The 16,808-nt window shown below is 35.4% G+C and overlaps 1 protein-coding gene across 1 annotated transcript in view; it reads left to right on the forward strand.

The window, feature by feature from the left end:
- Positions 1-16,808, forward strand: part of WDR72 (WD repeat domain 72) — a 210,118-nt gene that overhangs the window by 81,039 nt on the left and 112,271 nt on the right. Inside the window, exon 14 of the mRNA XM_017504589.2 lies at positions 4,437-4,639. Coding sequence (XP_017360078.1) covers positions 4,437-4,639 — 203 coding nt within the window. The remainder of the gene's footprint in view (positions 1-4,436; positions 4,640-16,808) is intronic.

The raw sequence follows: 16,808 nt of genomic DNA on the forward strand, positions 1-16,808 counted from the left end.
ATGGTTAGTCCACAGGTCAAGATGACACATCACACTCAGAAACTGACTTGCTGTCTCCCAGTTACAAGTTCTTGTGCTATCAGGAGTGACCTGGCAACATAGTTGAAAGCTGGGGCAGGCCTCAGGATTGTGAATGGCACTTTTTGCAGTGTTGGCCTCTCCTGGGCTCTGGGGTCTTAAGGTTGCAGTGCACATTTCTGGCATTAAATCTTGTCACACTGAGACCTTAGTATGCTCTGATGCTTTATAGTCACCTCTTTTCACTGCCTCATGGAAAGGGTAAAATTATTTATTTCTCCAGTGAATATTTAGAGAGGCCTGTTTTGAACCAAGCTCAGGGAACACATACTTACTAAAAAGAGATTGGTACCTGGCAGGGAAGCAAGCAAATAAAGGACATCAATGACAAAAGTGTTAAGTGCTATAAAGTGAAGAAGCTGAGACAGAAAACGGTACAAGATGGGGCAAACTATTTTAGAAAGGCTTCTCTGAGGAGGTGAGGATGTGCTAGAGCCAGCAGAAAAAAATTTGTTTTCAATGAAAGAAAAAGAAAAGCTAATTTGTGAATAAGGGGAGGCTGACATGGGAGAAAGCAGAGCAGAGGTGAGAATATGACTTCTCAGATAGGGAGTTTAGATGTAATCCCAAGTGCAGTCCCAGTTTTTTAAAAAAATCACTAGCAGGTTGTTGATATTGTGTAATCTATTAAGAGTATTATCTAGCCTTTAATTTATGCCAGACCCCATTCTGGTGTACTGAAGAGGACTAAAAAATAAGGTAAATATATAATTCTACCCTGAGTTTGATTATAACGTAGCCTGCCAGAAAAGGCTGATTGAGGAGTTCAAGTCTCAGGTAGGAAGCCATGGGGGCCCAAGCTGGCCATATGCCCAGTGACCTCAGGCCTACATTTCAGGCAGACTCCAGTGGCTGCGGGCCAGAGAAGTTTGTTAATCAGCTCACAAGCGGCTGAGTGAGGACCTATGCCATGCGAGAGATGGCTGTCATATAGCACAGCCTTCACTGTATGCTGAAACCTCTAAGCACACTTCTATATCTACCCAATTTAATCCGTATAGTAACTCTGTGAGGTAGGTATTATTATTATCCCCATTGTACAGATAAGGAAACTGAGGCACAGAGATGTAAAGTAACTTGCCAAAGGCCACACAGCCATCAAAGGTAGGACAAAGAGTTAACTACAGGGCAGTCTGGTGCCAGAGCCTGCTCCTAAATACCATGCTGTGATGATGTGTCCTTGTCCGCCTGAACGGATCGGGAGAACGTGGACAGGGTTGCCCTTGGGGTCATAGAGAAAGCTCTGGTTGTAAGAGTAATTGATTAGTATGCTGTGGGGTATGTTGAATTGACAGGGAAATCAGTATATACAAGTGAAAATCCTGTTAATACGGGTCTAGGGATCTGTAGATTACCTTGGCTGATTCTTACATTTCTGTGCACTTTTTGGAAACTATGCCACTTGGAAACTGATCTTGCCTTCATTTCTTATCAAGATGTTATTTGCTTTAAGCTGTCTTATGATTAGCTCTGGTCTCTAATGTACTATTATATAGTTTAAGATAAAATGTTATATAAAAATTTATATTAAATAATAGAAAAATGCAAAATAATACTGGAAAGCATTTTATAGTATAAATATTTTACTTGTAATATATTTTATGGAACATTTTTGTACACCTACTTTGAAGGAGAAGATGTAGTGTAACTTTCAATAATAAACTTAACTCACCTATGTCTCTACACCTTTCCTTGTCATGTTCAGATTGATTCAACTGAATAATAAATGTGAATTAACTCATACTCTTGATTAATGTAATGAAATAAAATTATAATTATCACTGAGTTTACTTTGGAAAGCAAAAGTTCTCCTGAAATTGGAAGCTGAATTGAGCAATTTTGTAAACCTTCAGTTTCTTATATTTCTTTACTATCTGGAAACAGTAGCTATTCTGTATCTTGCCCAAGGTGGTATATGAGAGTTGCAAAGGCATCTCTTGTTGGAAATCTTCCTTGTGGTCATGCCTCCCTTTTTGGTTATTTTTATAATAATAGATATTCTCTAATAGTTTAAATATATCCCTGAAGTGGTGTAAATTTCATAACTTCGGTGACATATTTAAGGAAACATTCTGTATTCCAAGTGATTTTTTACAGTATATTAATCAGAGTCTAATCAGGAAAGAAAAATGATGCAGTAACTTAAACAGAAAATTTAGTATAAATAATTATTAACTATTATAAGGAATTTGAATATTAGAGATTAGCTAGTAAGAAGAGAACTCTCAAGAATATAGGAATAGCAGATGTGAAAGATGACTCCTAGCCCTAGAACTTGAGATAGCTTGACCAAGAAACCAAGAAAGACCTCCCCTCAACCTGCCAGGCTAAGCTTCTGACCTTGCTGGAGAGGGCGTGGTTATATGTATTGAATGGCAGAGAAGCTGCTGTGGTGTAGTGCTGGAACTTTTCAGAACTATTCCCTTAAGGGTGCCAGAGAAAGCTGTCCACAGGGAGATGACTTGCTGGAGATGCTGTTACAAAACTGCCCCAAGAACATGCCAAAGAAAGTGTTTGGATGCAAAGTGCTGGTCGCCTGGCCATCATATTATACTGCAGCAACCTGTACTGGGGAAGCCACTCACACTACTGCAAGAAAAATACAGCAGAACCAAGAAGAGAAAACTTCTTCTTCTCCTTCTCTTTCTTCTGCTTCTCCTTCTTCTATTTCTTCTCCTGCTTCCTCTGCTGCTTCTCTTTCTCCTTTTTCTTCTTCTTGTGTGTTTTCTTTTCTTTCTTTCTTTTTTTTTTTTTTTTTTTTTTTTTTTTTTTTTTTTTTTTTTTTTTTTTTTTTTTTTTTTTTTTTTTGAGACAAGGTCTTACCTTGTCACCCAGGCTATAATACAGTGGTAGGATCACAGCTCACTGCAGCCTCAACTTTCTGGCTCAAGTGATCCTCCCACCTCAACCTCCTAAGTAGCTGTGTCTACAATCACATGCCACCACACCTGGCTAATTTTTGTATTTTTTGTAGAGACAGGGTTTTACCACGTTGCCCAGACTGGTTTCAGACTCCTGGACTCAGGCAGTCTGCCCACCTTGGCCTCCGAAAGTGCTAGGATTATAGGCATGAGCCACCATGCCCAGCCAAATATATCAGTCTTGATGGAAGAGAAAAGTTTAGAAGAACAACGCGTTTATAAGTTTATGTGTTAAGGATGTTTACTTAACATTGTTAAGGGACTCGAGACTGAAGTTCTGCCTGTTATTTGAGCACAGTAACTGTTACTGGTTCAGAATCCACAGTGCCAACTAATGGTAGTTGAGTTGTAATAAAAGAAGTCTATAGAAGAGTGGGAGACAAATGAGAAAGAATAGAATAGTCATAATCCTCAAACATAGATCTATCAACCTTCCTATCTGAAGACACAGTGGCCTATAATTAGTATTTCTATTTTCTTATTGTAATTAAGTTGGTATTTTCTTAACAACATAAATAGTAGATCTACTTCTTTCTTATTGGTAGAAAAGAATATGAAATGAAACCTTTATTTAGATATTGTTTATCAAATTAGTATCCCTTGGTGTATTTATTCAGTAGGAGTTAACTTGTATATTTAATGTAGTAGCAATAATGCAGATGAACTCATAAGAGACAGAGAACATGATTAATTCATATTATTGAGATTTCACTGAGTGTATGGCACTGGATTTTATAAAAACATTCAACTATTTGTGAATTGGTTTCTGATACTTTTGGTCTATTTTATGCTTTCTTTTTAAACATTAAGTTGAACTTGACAGCACTCCTTAATTCTGAAACTGGAAGAATGACAGAGGTGAAGGATTTTTTTTTAACTCTTCTAATAACATAAGAAATAAAAGTCAAAGGATATAATCTCAACAACACCAACAATAAAACAACAAAATCCTGTGGGGACACTTCAGTGAGGAAGGCAGTACACAAAACATCCGTGTTCTTACTTGCTCCATTCATTTAAATTATATGTTACCAATTTGAAGCCTGGGAACCCAAGCAAAACACCATGGGTTCTCTGTTGCTTGTGAGTTGGAACACTAGGGGACAGCACTAAAATATTCCATAGCTGTGTGTTATTGATCACTTACATACTGTATAATAAGAGATTTTACTGTTAAAGACGATTGGCTCTCTTGTTGATTTCAGTGGATGAAGAAGCACAAAGAGGAAGATGAGCTTCCCAAATCCACAAATTCACTTTATGAGCAAGTGTTTTGAATAATTTAGAAAAAGCTCCCAGGCTATGTTTTGGTCGCAAGATACTAAGGCACAATAACTTAAAGAATTGTGACTCGTCTGTTAAAGAGTGTTTTGCTCTGTTTTATTCTGTTGGGGTAAATATTTTGCTGAAATTTTTACTTCTAATCCTGTTTTCCAGGCACATTGGAAAGGCATGAGACAGGAGAAAGAGCACAAATTATTCTTAATTGTTGTGATGATTCACAGCTTGTGAAGGCTGAATCTGTACTTCCCGTTGCCTCAGAGACACTTAAGCACAAAAGTATAGAACAGAGATCCTCCAGCCCCTACCAGCTTGGGCCAATACCTTGCCCTGGTCTGCAGGTGGAGTCTTCATGTAAGGTAAGTTCAAATCAAGCTCTTGTTCACAAAGAACATCATCAACCGAATAAGAAGTTATATGCATTCATAAACACGTGGCGCTTAAGTATCAGCACAAAAACGAGAACTAAGAGATAGGTACATCTACCAAATAATCTTGGGTGAATCAGTATAACTTTTCGAGTGACTATTACACTTATTATGGCATAATTGTTGACAAAATAGGTACTAGCTTATCAAAATTGAGTCAATTTTATATTAAATCTCAAATCCTAGGTGGTTTTCCATAGGGAAGGGAAAGCATTTATATTCTGTAGTTTGCATCTATTTTTGTTTTTGAGTTCCGAGTATCTGACCTCTTAAAAGTACTGATTGAAAATAAAATGGTATCAGAAAAACTAGATCACAGTATATATAATTCTTTTGATATACTCAGTATCACTCGAGATCACTAACTCTAGGATTCTAAGCCTCAGTGAATACACATTGATGGAAGTTGCATTTATTTATTTGCATTTATTCTCATAAACCAAGTCAACCAGCTTAGCATAAATTTTGACTAGCTTTATTGTTTTTTACTTCTAAATATGATAATTTAATCTGATCTCTTTAAGGGATTATTTGCCATCTTTTCATCTCCAAATTATCCCCTCAACATACTGTTGTAACTATGCCATTTATATGTACATATGAAATGTATTTTTTCATGTAAACATATTTTCATAGTAGTAATATGTAACTTTTATTTTTAATGGCTGCATTATGCTCTATGTGGTGTTTGTACCATTGTTGGTATACATTATTTCTCTATGGTTTGATTTATAGGTTGATTTTTTTATGTTTCACTTTTCTGAATAACACATCTATGAATTAAAGCTTTTTTCATGTAGATTATTTAAAGAATATGTTTTTGGAAGTGGAATTGCTAAATCAAGGTTTTGCTGATTTTTAATTACATATTGTTAACCTGTTCTGTTATTTTAATAGTATCATGAAGACTAGTAAAATACTATTAATAAGGGCTTTGAATAAGACCTTATTTTATCTCATGTGTATGTATATAGTTAGGCAAAAGAATGTGTCATCTTCAAGAAAGGTTAATGGGCCATTAAAGCCATGCCTCAAAGCAGCAGAGTTTGGGGCCGGAGTGCCAGCATGTCATCTTTAGCTTTTTAGATTTAGAGACCTGATTTAGATTTTACAAATGAGTCTAGGATTTGTCAACCTTTTGAGAACTGAGTCACACTAAATACCTAAAAAATGAATATATAAACTAGAATGACAATTCTTTAATTGAAATTCTGGCATTGCTTGGTACATCCTTACTGCAGCAAAGTGGGGGACAGGGGAAATTGTAACACAGGGTTTCTTGATGGGCATGGAGTCAGAGCCCAGAGAATATTGATTCATTGAGTTCTAAGAGTTGAATGTAGCCAGTGCTTTCAGCCCATCAGAGTACCTTGGTCAAGGCTGATAATGCATTGAAAAATTTCTAAATTTTGGATTTCTCTACGACTTCATTTCGAACACCGGCTTTTTTTATACTTTCCTTCTTCAGATATTGAAGCCAGTGATTAAGGTGATGGCTTTTTTTCTTTTCTCATTCAGTCTTTAGGTTTTCAAAACCTATTTTTCCTATTCTTAACTTGAAAAGATCACTCCACAACATTTCAAGGCTGTAAGGACAGTTATATAGATGCAATGAATCTTCAACATTCACAACTGAACATAAGTCTGGAAATTGAATCACACTAACAGTCTTAGGTATCACAAGGCTTCAGTGAATAAAGTCCGGTGAGTGAGCCAAGCCAGCTGTCAAGCATCCCCATCTTGATGTGTCTTTGTTGCTCACTCTTCATAAGAGAGCTTGCATCTTATAATGAAAATTATATGCTAGAATAGTAGATGAGAACTGGGGAACATCTCTTGACTTACATATTTCAGTTATTTGGTGTTTGCCGGAGGAAATTTCATTCAAATGTCTTTTTTATTAGTTTGATTTCCAGAAGGTAAACCGATGGCTATTTATTTCAGTCTCTTGAAGAGTTTCAGAGCTACTTTTCATGTAGTGACAATAATATATAGAGATTTCATTATTTTTTTTTAAAAATTATTATTATACTTTAAGTTCTGAGGTACATATGCAGAACAAGCAGGTTTGTTACATAGGTGTACATGTGCCATGGTAGTTTGCTGCAGGCATCAACCTGTCATCTACATTAGGTATTTCTCTTAATGCTATCCCTCCCCTATCTCCCACTGCATGACAGGTCCGGTGTGTGATGTTTCGCTCCCTGTGTCCATGTCTTCTCACTGTTCAACTCCCACTTATGAGCGACAACATGCGGTATATGCTTTGTGTTAGTTTGGTAAGAAGGATGATTTCCAGTTGCATCCATGTCCCTGCAAAAGACATGAACTCATCCTTTTTTATGGCTGCATGGTATTCCATGGTGTATATGTGCCACATTTTCTTTATCCGGTCTATCACTGATGGGCATTTCGGTTGGTTCCAAGTCTTTGCTATTGTGAACATTGTTGCAGTAAACATATGTGTGCATGTGTCTTTATAGTAAAATGATTAAAATTCATTTGGTATATACCCAGTAATTGGATTGCTGGGTTAAATAGTATTTCTAGTTCTAGATCCCTGATGAATCGCCACACTGTCTTCCACAATGGTTGAACTAATTTACACTCCCACCAACAGTGTAAAAGCATTTCTATTTCTCCACATCCTCTCCAGCATCTGCTGCCTCCTGACATTTTAATGATCACCATTCTAACTGGCATGAGATGGTATCTCATTGTGGTTTTGATTTGTATTTCTCTAATGACCAATGATGATGAGCTTTTTTTCATATGCTTTTTGGTCACATAAATGTCTTCTTTTGAAAAGTATCTATTCATATACTTTGCCTACTTCTTGATGGAGCTATTTTTATCTTGTAAATTTGTTTAAGTTCTTTGTAGATTCTGGATATTAGCGCTTTGTTAGATGGATAGATTGCAAAAATATTCTCTCATTCTATAGGTTGCCTGTTCACTCTGATGATAGTTTCTTTTGCTGTGAAGAAGTTCTTTGGTTTAATTAGGTCCCATTTATCAATTTTGGCTTTTGTTGCCATTGCTTTTGGTGTTTTAGTCATGAAGTCTTTGCCCATACCTGTATGGGTATTGCCCAGGTTTCTTTCTAGGATTTTTATGGTTTTAGGTCTTACATTTAAGTCTTAAATCCATCTTGAGTTAATTTTTGTATAAGGTATAAGGAAGGGGTCCAGGTTCAATTTTCTGCATATGGCTAGCCAGTTTTCCCAACGCCATTTATTAAACAGGGAATCCTTTCCTCATTACTTGTTTTTGTCACGTTTGTCAAAGATAAGATGGTTGTCGATGTGTTGTGTTATTTCTGAGGCCTCTGTTCTGTTTCATTGGTCTATATATCTGTTTTGGTACAAGTACCGTGTTCTTTTGATTACTGAAGACTAGTAGTATAGTTTGAAGTCAGGTAGTGTGATGCCTCCAGCTTTAGTCTTTTTCCTTAGGATTGTCTTGGTTATACAGGCTCTTTTTTGGTTCCATATGTAATGTAAAGTCGTTTTTCTAATTCTGTAAAGAAACTCAATGGTAGCCTAATGGGAATAGCATTGAATCTATAATTTACTTTGGGCAGTATGGCCATTTTCACAATGCTGATTCTTCCAATCCATGAGCATGGAATGTTTTTCCGTTTGTGTCATCTCTTATTTCATTGAGCAGTGCTTTTTAATTCTTGAAGAGACTTGTCACATTCCTTGTAAGTTGTATTTCTAGGTATTTTATTCTCTTTTTAGCAACTGTGAATGGGAATTCACTGATGATTTGGCTCTCTATTATTGGTGTATAGGAACGCTTGTGATTTTTGCACATTGATTTTGTATCCTGAGACTTAGCTGAAGTTGCTTATCAGCTTAAGGAGATTTGGGGCTGAGATGATGGGGCTTTCTAAGTATACAATCATGTCATCTGCAAACAGAGACAATCTGCCTTCCTCTCTTCCTATTTAAATATGCTTTATTTCTTTTTCTTACCTGAATGCTCTGGCCAGAACTTCCAATACTATGTTGAATAGGAGTGGTGAGAGAGGGCATCCTTGTCTTGTGCCAGTTTTAAAGCAGAATGCTTCTAGTTTTTGCCCATTCAGTATGATATTGGCTATGAGTTTGTCATAAATGGCTTATTATTTTGAGATACCTTCCATCAATACCTTGTTTATTGATCATTTTTAGCATGAAGGGGTATTGGATATTTTTGAAGACCTTTTCTGCATCTATTGAGATAATCATGTGGTTTTGTCATTGGTTCTGTTTATGTGATGGATTACGTTTATTGATTTGCATGTGTTGAACCAGCCTTGCATCCTAGGGATGAAGCCAACTTGATCGTGGTGGATAAGCTTTTTGATGTGTTGCTGGATTCAGTTTGCCAATATTTTATTGAGGATTTTCGCATCAATGTTCATTATGGATAGTGGCCCGAAAATTTCTTCATTTAATTTTGTTTCTTTCTTGTCTTCAAGGAGCAATAAAATGCCAGGGTCTTGTTTCCCTACTTATAGGCTGATTTCATTCTCTTGTTTTTGCTCCTTACCTTAGATGACTACAATTTTAAACTTTTATTCTTTACATTTGGAGATAATCTAAATCGGACAGGATTATCGCTTTCTTGTCCTACATACTGTACTTCTGTTATTATTGAATTTAGTGCTAATGAGATTGATATTTATTTGTGCTTCACCTAAGATATGCCTTTTTAAATTATGTACTGTGTATCTTCATTGTCTATTATATACTATTTCTCTTAGCATTTTATCCTGTTAGAGTTAAGCTGTTAAGATTGTTTTATTTATTTATTTTTAGAGAAAGGGTCTTGCTCTGTCATCCAGACTGGAGTGCAGTGGCACGATCATAGCCCACTACAGCTTTGAACTCCTGGGTTCAAGCAATTATCACGGCTTAGCCTTCCAAGTAGCTGGGACTATGGGCATACAACACCAAGCCTGGCTGAATTTAAGAAGTTTGTCTTTTAAAGGCAAGATCACATTTTGTTGCCCAGGCTAGTCTCAAACTCCTTGCCTCAGGTGATCTTCCTGCCTTAGCCTCCTGAGTGTCTGGGATGAGAGGTGTGAGCCACTATACCTGGTGAGGTTGCTTTATCTTAGTCGTCTTTAATTTATGAGTTTGAAAAGCATGAAATTTTATGGATGCTTATAAATTCCCTATTTTCCTTGTTATTAATATGGTAAAATGCTTCATGAGTTTTCCTAAGAAAAAAATAATTTTGAGAAACCAAATTTGAATCATACTCATTTTATATGTGAGGAAAATGAGGGACAGTATGCCTATGAAATGAAAACCTGTTAAAGGTTACTTTGTATTTCAGAATTGCTTTTGTGTGTGGATTTTAGTAAAACACAGGTGAAATATTCTCCAACAATAGAATGAACTGTTTAAACAGAAGACTAGCAGGTGAGCTTTTTGTGTTTGGCAATATTTGGACTGCATTAGAATGTTGTATTTATTTTTTCTTGTTGCATTTGAAACAAGTGCATATAGATCTGCAGAAAGGTTTAAAGGAGAAAAACAAATACAATAAAACGTTTTGAAAATAATTCCAATTCGAAATGCTAGAGGAATTGAATTTGTGCTGCTAGACAAAGAATATCTCTGGGATAGGAAAGGAAGGCCAGAGTCATAAAGGATTTAAAGGAATACAATATCATATTAGTGATGGGTAACTGCTTTTCTTAGATTCATCTAAGGATTAGACAAGATAGAACCTGTTTAAATTGCAATGGAAGAAATTTAGCACCAAAGTGGAAAGTAAACAGCCATCCTAAAATCATCTCTACATGGCAGAAATCTTTGTAGCTTCACATTTTAAGGGAAAAATGCCTGTTTTGTTTGTTGTTGGGTTAGTTGTCTTTAAATTCTTTTTCTGCATTTCTTGTCTGTAAAATGAATATAAGGGTAAAGTGGATTATTATTTTGGGCCCATTGTAGTATCCTGGAAATGCCTTTTCTTTAAAACTGATTTTCTGTCGAATAATAAAATATATTATTAAAATTAATCTTACTCATTTCTTTTTCCTTTTATTAATGTATCTACTAGGCAATTTAAAATTACAAATGTGGTTTGCATTCTACTTATATTGGCCAATGATGAACTAGACCAGGGATAAATATTTTTCTATTTTGTTAAGGACCTGCTATGATTTGGATATTTGATCCTGCCAATCTGATGTTGAAATGTGAACCTCAATGTTGAAGAAGGGACCTAATGAGGTGTTTAGGTCATAAGGGCAGATTCTTCCTGAATAGATTAATGTGGGGATGGGAATGCGTATGCTCTATCAGTTTTTAAGAGAGTTAGATGCTAATAACAGCTCCTCACTTTCCTGTCTTTCTTGCTTCCCTTTTCACCATGTGATCTCTGCACACATGGCTCTGGTTCACCTTCCGCCATGAGTGGAAGAAGACTGAGGCTTTCACCAGATGTCCACTCTTCCAGCCAGCAGAATCATGAGCCAGATAAAACTTACATATTACTCAGCCTCAGGTACTCCTCTATAGCAACATAAAAATAGGCTAAGAAAGGACCAGATAGTACGTATTTTTGGCTTTGCAGGCCAGAATTTTGCTGCTATACATACTCAACTCTGCTGTTGGAGCACAGAAGCAACCACAGACAATTCTTCAGCAAGGGTGGCTGTGTTCCAATAAAAACATTATTGACAAAAGCAGGCAGTGGACTAGAGATGATGCACTGGTTGTTGTTTGCCAATTTATGATCTAGACAGTCTTTACTGGACCTGGAGATCATGAATTAGGAGGAGGAAATGGCCAAATAGTCAACATCTCCCTTTTCCCTCCATATCTGTATTTTACATGAAACAATATCCCAACCTCTTCTGCACTGTATGGAATGTAATCCATAAGCGTTTATATCAAGTCTGTTCTCTGACAGAAACCAGGAACTCATATGTGTTTGTAAAACCACCCTTTAAAGAGAAACAAATGTGTAAGTAATGGCTCCCAGCTTAGTTGAATTATTTTTAATGGAATTTTCTTTAAATAATGCATTTATATGTTCATCTTTAAGCATATAGAATTGATTATAAATAAAGACTGCACAGCATTATTTCCACTCTAGTTAAGCTTTCTAGAAATATGGTTTTATATATATTTTTAACCATTAGCTGACCTTAGGGTGATGTCTCTTTGGTATCATTTGCTCAAAATTTTTATTAGAGATTTATTCTGATATGCTTGTAAAGCATGGCTGGTGTGTTGGTAGACCACCAATTGAAAATTGAATCTCACTATTACCTATCATCTTATCAGAATTAAAAGTTAGTTCTTTTATATTTTATGACTCAAAAACTAACCAAAATAGAGTAGTATAGTTTCTAAATTATGAGATTTGAAAATCTCATCTGAAAATTTACTTGTAAAAGCACTAAATAATAAGTCAGCATGGTAACATTACATGTTACTATGGTTTTTATTAAATTATCTTTATTTTAATATTAAAATTGTATAACTATAAAAAATAAATACTTATTGTAAAACAATACATTGCATTATATAGGGCTAAATCATCCATACAGAATGAAAATTTTCCTTTTTTGATTAGTAAATTTTTATTCTTTTTAATATAATAAGCAACATAGAAAACTATTTTTCTAATGTGAAAAATATTTTATATCATATTTTTATAATTTTAAAATAAAGTAGATTTTTATTTTAAATTTCAAGCACTTTATGACCAGATCGTTATTTCCCTCTGTAAACATTGAATTAAGATTTTTGTTTTAAGTAATTTGGCTTAGTGAATCCCATCTTAAAACTGTGGTACCTAAATGATAACACCCTGCCTAGTAAGATAGAATAAAGAAACAATAGGGGAAAAATCTACAAGGCAATTTGGCTTTTGAACACCTAAAGTGATACAAATTTTTGACAGTGTATAACTGTTTATCATAAGAGTTTTATAGACTTTAAGCACTGTAAGTTAAATAAAAACTTCCGTAATACCTAATCCTTTTTTTATAACTGCTTTATGAAGAACATCTCTTTTCTCATTTTGTGGCGTGAATTTAAACTTTTTCTGTTGTTAAAATATTACCTCAATCATGAAGAAAACTATGAGGAGTATGTCACAGCTTTTTTCAAAGCTAATTTAGAAGGTCTGAGTGACTATGAAAAGTAGGAAACGCACCATAAAATGACTCCAGCTGTCCACCTCGCACCCAGAAGCAACTTCGAATTTCCTCACAGGACTTCAAAGCCTGGCTTGTATCTCAACATTCGTTGGCCATGTAAATCAGAGGCACAAAAGGAGAATGCTCCTATTTCATGGTGCGAGGCTGGTTTTAGTCTGGCTTTGTGCAGCACGTGCCGGTGGGGAGTGCCAGCAACAGAAGGACTCTGTTCTGACTCGTGTGACAAATGCAGTTAACACTGGATCCATATTAATGTTGTCAAGTTCCCTCAATGTATTTAAACAGATTTTAATTATTTTCAGCGTCCAAAGGCCTGAAATATATAGCCTAATAGTTCTTCAAAGAAAGCTTACTTAATGTGTGAATGTAAAACCTCTCATAAAAATGAAACTTTTATATTGGCCTTAGTCATTGACATAGGTTATTCATCAAGTCAGCAATTTGTGTGGCAAAGTGCCATTTGAATAGTGTATTGTTAGGATACTTATGGTCCACTTGACAAGGGCTCTTGCTGTAAATAGTGCAATTTGACTCCAGCTGTTAAAGAGTGGCTTTGACAGCAGCCAAATAGAATGGAGATGCCTTACTGCACTGCCGAAAAATCAATATTGGGTTCTTGTTCATAGTAACCTGTTCTTTTCTCTTCTGTAGATTTATAAACGACTATCAAGGGTTTATAAGTGGAAGTTTAAATATTATTTTAAATGTAATTCACTTTCAGTTTCAAATTAAGACTTGTGATAAAGGGTACAAATGGGGAGTTTTCGGATATTATTTCCAAACCCTGGCTCATGTTTAGTCAAAATAACAGCTAAGCTTAATTTGGATTCTCTAGCCTCAGTAGAAAAGAATGTGTGTAAAACATGGACTCAAAATTGTGTGCCTATTGTATATTGCCAGCCTGATTATTTCTTCTTTTTGATTTTCCTTATCAATTTATCTTCTGTGTCCCTCCCCTCTTCTCTGTGTGTATACCTTTTTGTATAGATGGCAGAGTTCTTTGTGGCTGTGCCCATAGCAACACCCACAGATGTTGACAGCCAGTCATGTCCCCAGTGTTGTTTTCCTAAAGCAGAGTCTTGCTGGTTTTGAAGAGTTTTCTAAGCAGTTTTCAGCACTACAAGGTTGCTATGATACCTGACTGGCGGTAATAGATATTGAATCTGTTAATTACAATAACTACATACAGGGCTCTTTTTTTCATTGGGTTTCTCTACCATTGCTAGCTGTTATGTTTAACACACAGAGAGGAAGTAAAGTTATATATTCAAGATGAGAAAAAAATGTTCCAAGGTAAAGTCTTGAAACATAAAAAAAAATTTCCAGGTATAAAAACCTTTTAGCTGACTATTGCTTTCCCAAGACTGCAGATATAATTTATTTAAATCATTTCTAGTTTTGGCTGAGTTTGATTTTTAGTTTTTATTGTTGTTCCTGAGAAAACATAAGTCCTCATATAAAGTGTACTGAGCAGGATTTGAAAAAGCTACGTTTTTTAACCTGGAAAATGCTAGTATAATATGTATTTTCTCAAATGCCTTTTTCAATGAAGGCTGTTAAAATAGCTACCTTCCTATTACTGATCAGCTCTGCATTTATTGAATTTATGGCTGAGATAGCAACTGAAAATTCATAAAGCTGATAATATAATTGTGAATGTAGACCTTTAAGGCTGATTCAAGGTCAACGTTATTGTTTTTATAATTGCTGATAGGCAATCGTGATTTCTACCAGAGAAAGGGTTATTTCTGCTTTGGGTTTAGCTGGTTTCAAAAAAAATGTTCTCTCTTTTGTTAATTCTAAAGTAAAATTTTTCACTGAATAAGTGTTTATATCTTCTATTTAGTGCTAAATTTAGCTTTAGTTTTATTTTGGTCTCTCTCTCCCCATGATGTTTCATTAACCCTGTAAGAGAGGTGGAAATCTAAGATTATAACTTGCTTCTTGGATTAAATATTCTGTCTGTAGTTATCAGTTAATTTGGAGAAGGTGGTTCTAGCATAGGAACACAGAGAAAAGTTAAGCATTTCAGGCATCTTAATTTTGTATGTAGCTTAATCTAAGGACTGTGTTGGCATAATTTATTAAAGCACATCTTTACATTTGCCTTCACTTATGTTAATAATTTTATAGATATTTTAGCATCTATGAATTCTGTAACCATGTTGATATGATATTATGTACCCAAAACTATTTAGCTTATTTAGACTTTTTTCTTCCTTATTTTTTTTTCCTTCCCTCTTTTCTTCTCAGTTGTAAATTGTTTTTCTCTTTTAAAAACATGTGACCTCTCAAAATTTCTTAAGATCCTGCTTTGGGAGGTACCCAAAAGATGACCCTCTTCCACCTACTTAAAGAGGTCATTATCCATTGGGGTCCAAATTCATTCCAGAGGATTTGCATGTTCTGTTATTAAGCAACTTGTTGGTTCTGATTAAAACATGATTATAAATGTTACCTCTTTAAAATGTGTTTCTATTCTATTTTTAATGATTCACTGGATGATATTTTTAGAAAAAAATGAAGTTTGTAGAATTCAGATGTTAATTCAAAGTATGAGTTGCTTAAAACAGGAAAGAAATGGAGGATAATAAAATCTTTCTTGCTGAAAGCTGGTAATATCACTTACTGACTGAGAGCACCATCTAGACCCATTTAAAGCAATCCCAACAGGAGCACTACTTCTGTACCAATGACTTACGTTGAAACTGGCCCTAAGAGAGTAGCAAATGCAAAAAACTAACAGGAAGCAATTCTCAAAAAACAGAAAGCATTTATTTTCATGGAATATTTCCCCTATACTATTAAAAACAAAATGTATTAAGAGTTCCTTTATTTATTGGAACTAAGAGCATGAACTTATTTTAAAAAATATAACCAGCTAATATTCTTGTCCATTTTGCTGAATTGGGTTTTAACAGTGATGTCCTGAAGGCACCACTAGTTCTCTGCATCTCCAAATAACATATATTTATTTGTAATTTTCTTCATACTCTGTAGCTCATATAATTCTGAAAACAGGTTTAATCCTAAATTGAAATATCCTGCATAATCTTTTGGTTCAAGTGTGATTATTCCGGACAGATATAAAAATGATCCTAACAAGCTGCTATGAGCAGCAGGGCTTATGCACATGTTTAACTCCATGCACAATCAAGTGGGACTGAAAAGTGTAGTTCTATATCTTTGCATATTGCCCAAGACCTGATGGCTTTTAGAAAGCCATTAAGAAAGTTTACAAAGCTGGGTGCAGTGGCTCACACCTGTAATCCTAGCTCTTTGAGAGGTTGAGGCAGGTGGATTCTGAGATCAGGAGTTCAAGACCAGCCTGACAAATGTGATGAAACCCCGTCTCTACTAAAAAATACAAAATTAACCGAGTGCGGTGGTGCCCACCTGTAATCTCTGCTATTCAGGAGACTGAGGCAGGAGAATCACTTGAACCTGGGAGGTGGGAGTTGCCGTGAGCTGAGATCATGCCACTGCACTCCAGCTGGGCGACAGAGTGAGACTCTTGTCTCAAAAATATAAATAAATAAATAAGAAAAGCTTACAAAGTGCAAAGTCCTGCTCACCTTCATTACTTTCTTATTAGCTCCCACTAGAGGTCTCTTGTCATTATATAAAACATGGACTTCTCCATTGTTTCTCTGATAGCAAATGCTTTGATGTTTTGTTTTCCTTTTGCTTGTCTCTCATGTCAGTCTCTGTTTTACAACAACTATAGCATGACATTGGTCATGCTAAATATGGAAAGAATAGTATGTGTCCTGTCTCTTCATATGTGATTATCATGAGACTTAAATGAGAAAATTATTTGACAGTTGACATGGCTCCCTAAACCTGAGAGGGTACCTGAATCAACTTTCATGAAATTTGTTATTATATGACTGTCTGTCAAATGTTATTAATTATTAAGGACCTATC

This window comes from Cebus imitator, unplaced genomic scaffold (genome assembly GCF_001604975.1).
Source record: "Cebus imitator isolate Cc_AM_T3 unplaced genomic scaffold, Cebus_imitator-1.0 Scaffold325, whole genome shotgun sequence".
NCBI lineage: Eukaryota > Metazoa > Chordata > Mammalia > Primates > Cebidae > Cebus > Cebus imitator.